This window comes from Bos javanicus, chromosome 6 (assembly GCF_032452875.1).
Source record: "Bos javanicus breed banteng chromosome 6, ARS-OSU_banteng_1.0, whole genome shotgun sequence".
Lineage (NCBI taxonomy): Eukaryota > Metazoa > Chordata > Mammalia > Artiodactyla > Bovidae > Bos > Bos javanicus.
The window spans coordinates 29,603,836-29,618,665 of record NC_083873.1 but is presented as its reverse complement, the minus strand read 5'-3'; the positions used below and the strand labels follow the sequence as shown (position 1 = coordinate 29,618,665).

General features: G+C 37.6%; 1 protein-coding gene across 2 annotated transcripts in view; it reads right to left on the bottom strand.

Moving 5' to 3' along the window:
- The window catches only part of UNC5C (unc-5 netrin receptor C), a 426,113-nt gene that overhangs the window by 47,521 nt on the left and 363,762 nt on the right, over window positions 1-14,830 (bottom strand). Inside the window, exons 8-11 of one of the 2 annotated variants that reach the window (XM_061419608.1) lie at window positions 7,104-7,160; window positions 4,927-5,118; window positions 3,908-4,252; window positions 1,027-1,114 (exon numbers count right to left, since the gene is read on the bottom strand). In XM_061419608.1, coding sequence (XP_061275592.1) covers window positions 1,027-1,114; window positions 3,908-4,252; window positions 4,927-5,118; window positions 7,104-7,160 — 682 coding nt within the window. The remainder of the gene's footprint in view (window positions 1-1,026; window positions 1,115-3,907; window positions 4,253-4,926; window positions 5,119-7,103; window positions 7,161-14,830) is intronic. The other variant, XM_061419609.1, reaches the window with a different exon arrangement.

Here is a 14,830-nt window from a genome sequence, read left to right as displayed (position 1 = left end):
CTAAAGAGAGATGTTTTTCTGAGGATGACAGAGGGGAAGAGAAAAGATATAATATCTTACGATGACATGACTTAGCAACTGAACAACGACAACAAATGATAAGCTAGCTCTACATTTGGCATTCTCACTTTGCATCTAGAGCTCAGGGCAGTTGAGCCAACGCCTTTCCCCTTTGGAAAAACAGTGATAATTACATGTAAGGATTGTCATTTCAACAACATCTCTTATTTTAAGATCTCAGTGCACTTCAGAAGCATTCATCAGTCAGGCCTCTAGAGTGCTATTTAACACATGCATTTTATGTGAGAACGAATCAAGAATGACCAGATACAATTTGTTAGAGGCCCAACTGAAAACTGAATTTAGGACTTCGAAACTCTTGTTATTTTTACTCAAAATAACTTCATCTTTATGATTATGATATATTCAAAACACTCTTAGATTCAACCTAGTTTTAATCAACCCTAGATCCATTTAGCAAAGCCCAAGCATAGATTTTATAGGTGCTAAATATAAGAAGTGGGTCAATAACACTTAAAAACTACAAGACAGTCCCCCAAAGAAGAATCTGCAGGTGAGAATAAAGAATCCAGGTGAGAATAAAGTGCTAGGCTGAGGTTGGGATGGCAAGTCAAGGATTAAGGGGTTGTTCAATTCTATGTGACCTTTGAACCTAAAATGGCTACAGGCTATATTCCTGAGCCAGGCCACATGAAGCCAATTTCCCTTTGTATCTTTTGCACAATTTACGGATCACTCTTCCAGCAATCTTTTCAGCTAATATGGCCACATGTCCACTTGGGGAAAACATCTCTGGCCTTCTGCCCATATTCAAGATCTGCAAAAGTGTCTGGAGCTCCAAAGACAAAGAGGGGTAAAAACTGACCTTTTATGGGTCTAGTTGAAAAGGAAATGCCAGAAGCAGGGCAATCAAGACAAATGTATGTTGAGTTTACTCTGTCTAATATACAATTCTCCCAAGTCAGACATTGATAAAGTCAAGTGCACCAGAAAAAGCATATTTACCTCATATTTTCTTTCCTGTGTACAGTCACATACATTTCGTAGACTCTCCCTTGGGGAATGGCCCCAGCGGGAATCAGCAAACTTACTCCTGAATAGCAAAAGAGAAAAGCAGTCACATAAGACCTATGAATCAAAAGGAAACTTCACAGAATGCCTTTGAAGCAAGTGGAGAGGAATGAGGAGATTTTGTGGCCACATTGCCATAAGCCTGCTGCTTTCTCTCTAAAGACGTAAATATTCATAGCCACCCGGCTTTCCTCCCTTATTGGCCTTATTTGTTACCACAGCTCCCTCTGAACTGTTATGGAATCACTTAAAGGAATGATGTCATTTTTTAAAAAAACTCTTGCTTTATTTAAGGACTAGACAGATGGTTCCACTGGTGTTTTCCTTGTAAAATGAGGGGAAAACCAACAACTGCTCTTAAAATTTCAAACAGCTGTAATGATGCATCATTTCTAATTAAAAAAAAAAAAAATCCCCACAAGACTCAAAGTCAGGGAAATGCTAACCTCAACAATATCAAAAAACATTTATTTCTGAAGTATCTGGTTAGCATCAGTGTTTTTCTGCAACAAATAATTGGTGAAGAACTTCTTTCATCATAGGTAACTCTAGAAAGTGAACAGCAACCGAGCAATTGCTAGTTTTAGTCACAGCAGGCCAAGTAGGTTTTTACTTAGTTGTTAATTGGTGCATTTTGTAGGACTGTTGGGTTGAGCTCTGTTCTAAGTCAACTGTGCTGACAGTAATGGTTTGTAACTTTAGTTTGCAGCAAAATTACCTGAAGGTTTTGCTAATGCACATTATGGGATCCTAACCTCAGAGTTTCTGATTCAGAAGGTCTGTGGAAACTGCAGTTCTAACAAGTCTCAAGGTGATGCCAATGCTGGCGATCAGTGGACCACACCGTAGGAACCATGGGCTTGTGCCCGTGTAGCATTATCACAGATAGTAATTCAAAGTGGGCAGCAACCTGAAGATACTTGCCTCCACAATTCTATTCTAATAAATGCAACAGATCTCAACTCTATAAAACATTTTATGGAACCTGACTGTGAGTAGAGTTTTTCATGGGTTGTGAATGCCAAGAAGTAAAAGACAGTGTTCTTGTCTTTGAGTAACTTATTTAATTAGCAAGGAAATGGAATATGCCATATGAACACAGGACCATAAGGAAATTGCTTGACTATATTGGAAAGTCTCAAGAGTAAAGGACAGAGTTAAAAAGGAATAGTTATTCAAAGCCCTTTGTATAGCTGGTTGCAACTGTTGAGGCATGACCTTCTTGAGAAGTAATGTGCGCCTTGTGCTGCAGGAAGTAGAATGTCATGCTCACGTCAGACATCAGGATGGTTTGCTGAGGCACACAATGAAAGGAGGAAGACCACACATGAGGCACTCAAGCCTCGGTATTTTTATTTTTTCCAATGGGAACAACCAAATGTACCTTTATGTTTGTTAAGGGGATGAGACAGAATTATGGATGCAAAGTAACAAGAATAAGGCCTGAGACATATTAGATTACTGTAAATAAAATAATGCATGTAGATCACCATTGCCCAGTACATATTTAAACATGCTGGCTCTCTCCTTTCTACTTAAGAAGCCTTTAAAATAATTCATATGTGAAAAAGTGACAAGTGTAGAAATGGAAAGGAGAGGTATAATCCACTGGCTGCCATGAAAAAAAAAAAAAAAACTGTCTTGGAAATAATACAATGTTTAAACAAGGAAAGAACAGTAGAGTATATTCTGATCTATTCATTTGTAGACTATTACAATATATTTAAAATCATGATTTTAAAAAGCATGCAATTGCATGGAATGAGAAAGATTGGAATAAAAGCACTTTATGTAATGTGTGATCTCAGCTCTGTGAAATGTATTTTAGAAAAGGAAAAATGATATTCCATTAAATATTTCAATTTATTAAAGTACACTTTTAAAAGGCATGGGGTGAAAAATTGCTGAGGTGTTGAAATGGGGGACTGAATGAGAGGAAGAATCAAAGACAAGTTCAATCGGTTCTCTATATTACTTGGCTCTATGGCTGTTTACACACTACATTCGCTTCTTATGCTATGTATAGATCTTAGTTCAAACTGGTTTTTTCTGTGTTCACAGACTACTCTATCTGGCCCAAAAGAGTGCCTGGACATGCACAGGGAGTCCATTAACCCTCTCATAACTGATGGCTCCATAGTGATGAATAAACACCAAACTTTAAGCAAACATTATGAGTCACTAACTTTGGTTCACTATTTAAGAGCTTTATGGAGCTTACTCTCTACATGCAGATAACTAAATGAACTGAAAACTGAATACTACTAAAAGGCACTACTTTAATCCTACCTTAAAGAGACACATGATGAAGCTATGTGGAGTGCATACCTTAGAAATACCTTGACCCTGAAGACTGTGTAAAAAAGAATTAATGAAGAGTTGATGTCTAATATCATGTCCTCTGATCATCTAATTTCGTATTCTGAAGTACTGCTTCCTGTAGGAAATTGGAACTGAACCAACTGATACGTTTTCTAATTAATTTGTCCTTTTAAAGTGTGATGACAACAGTGAAGGCTTTTGGCTTAATGCTGCCTCTGAAGGGCTATTAAAAAGAAGGTCAATGGCAGTCGTAAGTTATGCCTCGGCAGAAAGTTGTAAGTGCAGTATTTCTAGAGGAAGTGTTTTCAGAGTTGGCTAGAGGAAGATAAACAGTTTTGCTGATCTTGACTGAAGTACTATTTGTTTTACATTGAAAGTAACAATAGATTTGGATTAGATAGGATACATTTAACTTTTCAGGCCTAATGAAAACAAATAATAAAGATAGGTTTCCCAGATCTACCTCTGCAACATAAACACCTTGAGGAATTACCTGAGTTGGGGATAATGAGGTGACCCCCAAGGGAGTTGAAGGTGCCAAACGCAGTGCAGGAGGGGTCTGTCTGCCGTGCTAGACTCTGATTCTTCAGGTTGAGGGCCTCATTCTCCAACAAGGATTGGGTCATCTGAGGGGACAGTTTTGATGCAAACTCAGAGAGATCATCTTGGGGCGTGACAGCACCTGAGGTATTGTACACTTTGATCTTCAGGTTAGGCAGTGGATCCAGAATTGGAGAGTTGGTCATTGGGATTTTGTCTGAGACATCATGCAAGGCATAAACAGGTCCCCTGTACATGGCCGCGGCTGATGTGAGGTCTGGGGGTACTGCCAGGAGATCTGAGTCAGAAAGAGAAAGGACGCCCATTTGCATTCTTCATTCAGACAACTTATATTAGTCAGACTCTCCCTGACACTTTCTGAGCCAATAGCAAAGCAATTCAACAAATATTAGAGATGGACAGACACTAGGGTTCTACTGAAAATGGCAATTAGATAGCTGGAATCTGTTTAATTATTGGCTACAAATAAATAGACAAGTTCATTCTATATTTTGCCTTGAAGATTACTCATTGTTTCTATGGTACTTAGCTAACTCAACAGACTGAATCTGCAGACACTTGTGATCCTCACTACGTGACTAGGTAGTAGTCATCTATACGGGATTTGGGTTCATCTGTAGACCACTATATTCAGACCAATACAAGATGCCTTGTTAACAGGAGAAGAAAAAGGGAATGTAAGAAATCTATCAACCAATCTTTGTACTCTTCTCAAATAAAACTTTAAAAGTATGTCAGAGAAACCTGTTAAAAAAGGGAAAAAAAGAGATCTGTGCACCTTGTCAACTCTAATGAGTTATATGAAGAAATTAACATAATCAACAAAACAAATGAAAATCTTTGTCTTCATGGAGCTTATATTTCAGCTAATGTAGTTTTATTGATTTTGAAGACATATAGGGAGGCTGCTTACACGCTTAAATCCACGTATGAAATGCAATGTCAACTGACCTTGTCTTGCTGCCTTGATGTTCACAGGCTGAAAGCCTCCATTGAGTGCAGAAGAGTCAATAATATCAGACTCAAAGTCACGATGATTCTTCCTATACACAAAGAGGGCCACAACTACAGAAATGGCCAGGCAGACTATCACAGCTATCACAATGCCAACATACAGAGCAACATCATCTGAATCAGGAGCAGCTAAAGGGGAGAAGGAAACATGGAATTCGGTGGTTAGAGAAACTTCTCACAGTACATGTATGTATTGCTATAATTTTTTTCAGACAGTTATTGCCTTTTTTATAGGTTAATTTCAAATCTATTTCAAAAGCTATTTAAAACAACTGTGGCCTTTCAATGGAAAATTATCTTGCATTTTTTTCCTTTCTCACTCTGCATCATTCACTCACTATCTTAAATTGGGCAACATAACACACCATTTACTACAAGGCATAAAAGGAAACTGGAGCTAAAACCATCCCAACCCATAGGAAAAAGAAAAAAAAAAAAAACTTTATTACTAATTTCAGGTGAAGTTTGGAAGGCAGCTTTGAATTCACTGATAGTTCTTTAAAAACAAACATAAACACTCTGTTAGAAACATCTGGCATTTACTGAATCTGTATATTTATTGCACCAGAATATTTTTCTAAGTATCATTCCCAGTCACAAAATTACTTTCCACAGCACTCTTCTCACTTCGCCCTAAATCAGTGAAGGGGTGGGTGGGAACGATGGAAGGCAAGGCAAGGCAAACACTGGGAGCAGACATGCTGGGTTTGCAAGGTATACTTTCAGAAGACCCAGGTCTGGGGAGCAGAGGCTAATGCTGATAACTCCAGGCTTTTGCTACAGATTCAGTATTACCTCGGAGAACACTGAGCTTCTCACGGGTTCTTGTCAGAGATTTACCTGTGAGCCACTCATTACTGGAATAAAATATAGCTCTATGCTGTACTGAGTAAGATAACGGCCTGGTTCAGTGATCAGAAAGGTCAGACTACCCCCAAAAGGCAATTAGGCATTCGATTAACATGGTGTGAGGTCAGCTGGGAGGTCTGTCTCTGGGTAGAGCAAGAAAAAAATTCCTATAAATGTTGTATGTTGCCTTAGTGGCATAGAACACGCTCTGATCCAATGGCAAATGGTGATAAAAGTTGATAATTCAACCAACAAAAGTAAAGCTTTCCTGAATCCTTTAGACATCATTAAGTCTCTATTATTTTTAGTTTTCTGTGACTCACAAAAATGACCAGCAAGATTAACCAGAACTGTGCTCACTGTGAAAGGTGATTAAACTGGTGCTTCAGATGGTCAAGAAAAGCCTTTTTATGTTGAACTTTATACAAGGGCATTTTTATTTTGCAGGAAGAGAATTTTCAGGTTTGCAGGTCTCTTGGCCTCCTAAAGTCAAGGAACTACTCCTCTCTCCGAAGACTCACAGTCACATGGTTTACATGGTGAAATGACTTGTCTCATGCCATGTATCTGTAACACACTGACAGTAAAATAGCATTCCCTATGGGAAATCACTCCATTTCTTTCAGGATTTTGTTTAAATGTACTATATGTGAAAGAATTTGTATTCTTTTTAAATAATTGTCTTTACCAAAGTTTCTAGACTCTCTGCTCAAGCATCAATCAAGTTGATGCTGGCAGATCTTTTCAGGAAACCAGTGATGTACCAAACCCTCAGGCACTGTGAGCACTGCTTTCAGAGTACTGATTTCATTTTGCTGCTGGGTTCCATGTGAGGCCCTACCGCAGTGCTCTGAACTCTGGTCAGAATACTGTATCTAAAACCTTAATGTTTTGCTTTACCAGGCTGTAATTACTTATTCAACATGCATGATCTCTAACTCAATGGATCTGCATTTTTTCAACTCTTTACTTTCTAGCATTTGAAACCTGCCCTTTATTTAGATCCACATATTTCATGATATGTTTTGCCAGCTACTGGGACTTAAGCTTTGAATGTTAGGCTGATAGATTTTAAAGCTGGCAGAGACTTGAAATGACCCTTTCTTCTTTTCAGCAGTGAAAATCTAATTTGTTTTTCATGTTGGAATATATTAGGCGCCGCTTTCCTGTGTGCACATCTGTGATCCAAGGGAAGGTAAACTTGAACTGGGGGCAATAACGTTAAATGATTATTCAGCAACATAAAAACCAAACATCAAACTTACAAGAAAATCCATATTCATTCTGGGTTCTCTGCTCAGTTGAAATAGGATAAATGAAACCTTGAAAAAGAAACAAAAAATGAAACAAAAATGGGAACAAAATCAAATTAATGAGGGAAACAAAATGAGAAGCATGAAAAATGGCTTAAATAAAATAAAAGAAGAAACCTGGGTCCTTTAAAATTCTGGTTCAGTACAGAATTATGATTTTGCATCTCCTGTCTGCTCTGGAGCCTCACTAAGAATTAATAAGGAGGCAGATTGAATTTCAGAGCAAAAACTGGTCTCGAGTCACTAACTTTGGAGTGCTTAAAGTCTTTCTTTTATTGAGCATAAACTCTAATGGATCTAATTTATTTCAGACATCAAGGGTCATTAGCATAAGGAAAATCTTTTTTCCTTATCCCTGCCATATGCCTTAATTCCCAGGACATATTCAGTAAGGCTCTAAACAGTTTTTTTCTTTTTTTTTTCCTTTTATTTAATCATAACAGCTTGCTTTCAGTCTAATAGAACTAAAGAAGGCCTGTCGTCATTGGTCAAAGGTTAAATACCCATTTACTGAGCTGAGCAGACCAACTCTCCTCCTTCCATCTCAAGTCTACTTTTTGGACTTCCAGTTGTTGGCCCTCCATCTAATAGGAATCCAATAGGTTTTGCCCAGGGGCTGAGCAGTTTGTCAATGCAATGGAAACTGGATGCTTTTTATTTGAAATCATTAAAAAATCAATAGAGCCTAGAGATTATAAGGGTGTTTATTTTAGGGCTTCAGAGGAATAGTGTAAATTGGGAAAAATAAAAACCTCATCCTAATAGTGAATGCAGAGATAAACAATAGCAGTTTTCCTTTTTTTTCTTCTTAGTGTAATCCAAGGTAGGAAACTGATGATGATGATGATTGATGATGATAATAAATAATAGCAATAATGTGAAGTAGAAGACTGTGGGGAAATATTTCTTAAATGGGGAACATGAAACTTTTTGAAATGAAAATCTATGGAAAAGTTTAAAGTGTCACATAACTAGCACCCACAGATTCCTAATATTTAATATTCTGCAACATGAATTAACCAAATAATACAGCATCATTTGAATTAATCAAATAAGGATGAATAAGAACCATGTAAATTAAGTGTTCCTAGTAATACTCAAGGGCAAAAAAATACAGAGAAACTGCAAGAATTACAATTAATTGGTTCAAAATTAAAGGTCTGTCTGTAATACTTTAACACTGAAGGTAACTTTAAATTGTGCCTCATGTAGACCTTCTGTAGTTTGCAGAACACACAGTTCTTATAAGCTATTTACTTATTTGGGGAACTAATTCAGGAGAAACATGCAGTGCTACCTTAATGGAAGAGAGCTTTGCTGTAGCACAGACAGGTTTGCTCTGAATTAATTTTTAATGCTTTATTTTAGAGCAATGATTGCAACCTCCTACTCAGTTTTATAAATATTATATTCCCTATTCCAGTTGTTGGAGTCCATGTATTAGGTTTGATTTTCATCTTTAAACACTCTGTCTGGTAATAACCTTTTTCCATTTGTATTCTGTGAACTCAATAAAAGGACATCTGGGACATATATGAGCACAGGAAAAAAGGTTATTTTTGAAACCCAAAGACTTAAGACAATATGATTCCACAGCTAGTACAGGAGACCAGATAAGTGATACCACTGTTGTAGGAGATGATTTTAAGCTGGGTGATGTCAAGAGTTTTTTTTTTTTTTTTTTTGCAGATGTGAGGGCCAGGAAAGAAGTATAAAATAGGATATTTGGGGATAGTTTGATGTTTACCCTGAAATTTTTGATAAGAATAGTGTGAGCCTACTGGAATAAGCAGAAGAGCTGTATCTTATAAAAAGGAGAAGCCTATCTCTGGAGAGAGAGAACGCAGTCTGAAAGTTCACCCTGTGAAGCAGCCCTAGGTTTTCCTTGGCTTTTACCTACTTCCCCTTGGCTTTTACCAAGAACCCCTGTTGTTGACAGGTAGATCAAGGAATAATAACAAGAAAATTGATAATTTCATTTTAGTTTCTACTTTCCCATGTTTAATTAGATCTGGGCCACTCAATATATACTTTTGTGCCTTGTGGCAATTTACCTCAGACTTAACATTTCCAGGCACAGAACTGGAATCCATGAATTCATTCAGTCACCTAACAAATACTCTTGACCCTATTATATGCTGGGTTCTATTCTAGGCATTGAGGGACAGTGACAGACAAGATGAGAAAAGTCCATGTGATTGGAGATAAAAGAATGACTAATTGAGGGAATCAGGGAAGAGTTTCTACTGTAAGAAAATTTACACTGAAGCTTGAACAACGAGAAAGAATTGGCCAGGTAAAGATCTGTGGAGAACATGGTCCACAAAGAGGGACAGCACATACAAAAATCCTGATATATAAAGGAAATGGTTAGATGTCAGTGAGTGGGAAAAGGGCGGAGGGAGCCTCAGAGGGAAGAGCAGCAGCCAGATGTTATAGGCCTGATGGTCCACGATGAGGTGCTTCGATTTGATTCGAAATGAAATGCAAATCCTGTCATCAAACCTAATCTTGAAAAGATCACTTTGGTTTCTCTATAGATAACGGAGAGCAAAGGGAGAGAAGTGACAGGACTTTATGGATGGTTGCTATAAAATATGGCCTGGAAGATGTCTATCCATAGGTATATTGATATATTTAATGATGTGCTTGCATTTGAGGTTGTTCGAAGATAAAATAAAAAATATTAAAGTCTCAGTATTAGCTATTCCTCATAGTCGATATAGACCAATCTAGCCAAACTGCTATTTTCCTACATGGGAAATTTAAAAACAGCCAAGTAGTAAGTGTACTCATTAATGGTTCAACACCTCAACTTACTGTTACAGAAATACTGATAAAGAATATTGAAAGGCAACTCTGTAAAACTTTTTCCATCCTTTTCAAAACACTTCTGCAACTCCACAAGTAAAACATCACTTAGGAAGCTGGGTATCAGAAAAGAAGGGGATTACTGTTCTATCCCCTAAACGAAAGGAACACCGAATCACTTTCTAGAGTTTGTTTTTATACTTCTCCATCTGATCCGTCTCTCATGGAACAACAGGGAACATTTTCTTCAGCTAATGAGGTGATCCTGCTGAGAGCAGTCCTAGCAATAATGAAAAATCGCATCTCTGGTAGAACACAGTACAAAATAATTGTTTTCAGTGTCACTATCAACAGCTTGGTTCATAAGTTTAGGGATTTCAGTTAACTTTCTTCCTACTTGAAAGGCAGGTCAGTTGAAAAAGCACCTCGGCTGTTGGCCAAAGCAGTGAAACTGAGTTTTTTAGTCTCGTGGACTTCAGCTGGAATCCTGGTCCTGTCAATTTCTTAACTATGAGAGCTTGGTCAAACCCCCTCATTCCTCTAAGCCTCAGCTTCCTAATCTGTGTAAGGGACTATGAATATGCATTTCCATGTAGTTGTGGAAAGGATAAATGAGATTTATAAAGTGTTCATGCATTGTGCAAGTGCATGAAGCGGCTTCAGTCATGTCTGACTCTTTGTGACCCTATGGCCTGTAGCCTGCCAGGCTCCTCTATCCATGGGAGTCTCCAAACATGAACACTGGAGTGGGTTGCCATGCCCCTCCCCAGGGGATCTTCCCAATCCAGGCTTTAGTAGCAAGTTTCAGAAACAAATTCCCAAGACCAGAGAGCAACTTGATGCTAAAATGATTTCTCAACCAGTGGTAGTTCTACTTGTCAAGAGGGTGTCTGGAAGCAGGGTACAGGAGGTGTTTTTTGCTTGTCTTAATGATTAGGCGGTTGTTTGTTGGCATTTAGTGAGTGAGGGCCAAGGGCACTGAATGTCCTGCAATGGGAGGAACAGTCAAGTCATAGAAGAACTAACTGGGACAAAATGAACCTCCATTGACAACACCTTTCAAAACCACCTCCCATGGACAGATAGAAGGAATACAGAGCAGTAGTGGGCTGCTCTTAAATGGTTAGTGAAATGCTTCTTATGCTAGGAAGCTAGGTCATAACTACTCAAAACATTCATTCAAGAGAATATCTAGCTCAACTTTTTTTCAGAGGAGGAAAATCAGTTCCCAAAATGGGAAGTGGTATTTCAAAGTGAAGGAAAGTTTCTGACAGGCAAATTGGGTTTCTGTCCTTCTGTGAGAAATGCTGATAGCGTGCAGGTTTTGCACTGTTCAGTTTTGGTAGGCCCCATTCACAGTCCTGTTGACTGAGGATCTGGATTGCTAATATAACAATGTTCTGGTGGATGGTGGCTAAATGACTTGAGGAAGGAATGACTTTTTCTTATTTTCACAAAGTCATCCTTCAGACTACAGATGGGATTTACCCATATTTTTCAGCTAATGTCCAACTGTTATATAATGAGAGCCCATGCACAAGTGTCTTAAAAAGGCAAATGAATTTTCCTCAGTTTTATATAGCAGTGAGTAATATCAAGTTATCCTTAAGTACATGGCTCATAACTGTGCAATAATAAGCCTGAACACAGCCTATTTAGTGGGTTTATAGTTGGAAAATCTTCTGGGAACAACATCAGGAACTACAGTACATAAATCTTCATTTTCCCAATCAACACCAACTGCATTGATATTTCTAGTCTTTTTAAATTTTCAAGAGATATGAATAACAGACAACAGTCAAAATGATCATGATTTTATGATTAAATTTTTAAAAGATAATACAAACTTTAAAAAATAGTATTCTAATAGAAAAGTTATCAAGCAAATAAGCCGCTGTGAGAAATGTTACAAGTTCTGAGCATCAATAGCCAGGTATACATTGCTCAAAACCAAGTCTATGCCCTTACTAACTTGCAAACCCCCAGGATGTTAGAGTTAAAATAGATCATTGATTTGAATTTCTTCTTCTAACCCCTTTGTACTCAGAGACCCAGGAGTCAGAGCATAGACTGATGAAAGGACTTGTTTAACATCACAAAGTTGGTGAAACATTAAAGCCAGAGGCAGATTCCAGCTCTTAGGCTATATACCTGTCATTTTTATATGTACTGTCTGATGAATAGATTTAAATAAGAATAGACAAGGAAATAATAGAAAAGGGCTTGATATGTTCATGGCTTAATTTGCAATTCAGTTACTGAATGAAGTAATGCTAATTATTTAGACTAGAAAATACCTCTCCATTTGAAATGTTATCAGTGATGGTCATGAGCAAGTTAGAACAACAGAGATTTTCACCCTTAAAGAAAACAACATCCAAACAGTGTCTTTTGTTTAAAGTGTAGGATAAGCAAAGATATTCTCCAAACTTGGACATCTCTACTCTAAGGTAACTGGAGAGCTATGCTAGCATAATGCAGGTGTTAATGTATGATAATCACTTTGTATTTGGCATAGAACCTACCATAAATGTAAATATTTAAAAGAGAAACATTGTCTCTCTGAAAAAATGATGCCAACATTTTTGATAACAGAAAAAAAGGAATAAACATAAAAAACTGGAGGAACACTACACATAAGAAGAAAATCACATTTTAAAACAATAAAAGCTGACAACTTCTTGCTTTCTGCCTCCAAGAGACCACATGGAGAAAGGCTTCTTTCAAAATTAGACAGATTTGGGTTCATATATTGTCTCTCACACTAACCTGTGGGCACTGGATGGGCTGTTTCAATTTTATGCCTCAGTTTCTTCCTTTCCAGGTGAGAACTATTATTAGGGGAATGTCAGAATTTATTTGTAAGATTATTTTCCGTACTTTTTGAGTTCTATTAAATTGAACACAGGTCAATTTTGCTTCAGTTTTGCCACATCTAACACAGTAGATTGGATTTAGAAGCAACTAATACCAGGGCCTTAAGTAGAAAGTGAATAAAATTATATCTGTAACTCCTTTAAACTAAACATATAGAAATATACACATATATGATACAGTAATTTTTACATTCTCCAAAGTTTGTGAACGATTGAGCCAGATTTAAGGAAGACATAAAAGGAAAGTATATATCAATAGATGTCTCGGAATTAACTGTTTCTTTAGATTAGTTATCAAATTTGTAGCCAAAGGGAGACAGGTAGAGTTTTAAAGGAACACCTTTAAAAGTATTCCTGCTTGCCTTCAAGGTTACTCATTATATTTCAGAATGGACCTGCATTTACAACCTTAATAAACAGATTTTATGATATGGTTAGGATTAAATAATTATTGAGATATAGTTCACAGCTCACATGGGGAACAGTATATAAGTTATGAATATGACGTAGCAATCCTAGTTTATAAAAGCATTGTGTTGTGTAAAAGTCCAAGTTTTTTAAATCATTAAGCTCTTGATCCGTTTTAGCAAATTTATCTATCTGAAGTACAACAGACCACTTCAGAAGATTTGTCCTCATTTTTACCATCCAAGCATTAGAAGAATCTCTATTCTCCATGGATTTTACGCTCTTCTCGATCTGGTTACCTGGGTCTTTCTTTCTGCCAGTGACCTTACACTAAGCCAACATACCTGATTTCTCTCATTCCAATTTCATTTCTTCTGATGCAAATATTCTTATTAAAAACCTCAAGGACCATTCTAAATAAACATGTCCAGATTTTTTTTTTTTTTTCCCTTTTAGGTTGGCTCTTATCTAGCCACCCCATCAAGACTGCACTAATGATGTCAAAGGTCAGGTCTGTCAAAGACACTCATGGTCATTTATTATAATTTACCACTCTTCTGAGGGTTTATTTATTGACAGGAGCTTAAGGAACTCCAAATAAATGAATACATAAATCCTAGGACATGACAACAAAAATTGAAAAGAACATTTGCTTATCGCTGATGTCAGTTATCTAAATTGCCGTGGTAATTTGTGCTCCAGTCTTCCCAGGACCGTCTGCCATGCTTCACTAACTGATCCACAGCCCTGTTCCTAAAGCTGACAGCCACGCCCCTCTGAAACAAATAGCAGGGAATGAACATCTCAGATGTAGAAGCCTTATCTCATGACCCACAGAAGGCGATGAATAAATATCCGAAATTCAACTAAACAGTTGAGCAAAATCAGACTCCTAAATCAGCTGCCCAAGAGTTGTCAATTGGTATTTTCTATCCGATATGCACCCTCAGAAAAAGGGTAAGTTATTAAATCCAAAGGCAGTGATAATGCAATCCATAGTAGTTAAAGACATCTGATAGAAAAAGTAATGAAAAGTCCTGAAGTAAAGAGGCTGATTCCTAGCATCCATCACCCTAGCTGGATTTTTAGGCAAAAAGAAACACTCAAAAGCACAGGCCCTGCCCCTCTGTAGTCCTGAAGAAGTCCGTGCTTTGCTGCAGTTGTGAAAGGCTGTAACTTTCTCCATCCCCTTGGAGTTTCCCTTGCATCCTTGAAGCTGAAGACCTCGCACTTGTCCTCTCACACCAATCTGTTCAGGGCGCCATAGGTTTCCATCAGGTTTCTGCGGGCTAAAGCTCCTAACCACATCCCTACTTTCAGAAGCAGGAAAATGTTTTACCAGAAAGGAAAAAAACAAAAGTAAACCACATTCATTATACCAGCGACAGCAGAGCAGTGTATTGGGCAGCCAGTCCACAGACAGAATATTTATTTGCCAGCTGGGACACTATGCATATCAAAGACTATACAAACACAGCTATGACATCAACATCTTCCAAACTACAGATAAAAGCACTCACTGTCTGACACTCACAATTATACTTTCCTATCAAACTGCTGTGTTGACAAGAATTTCACTGGATA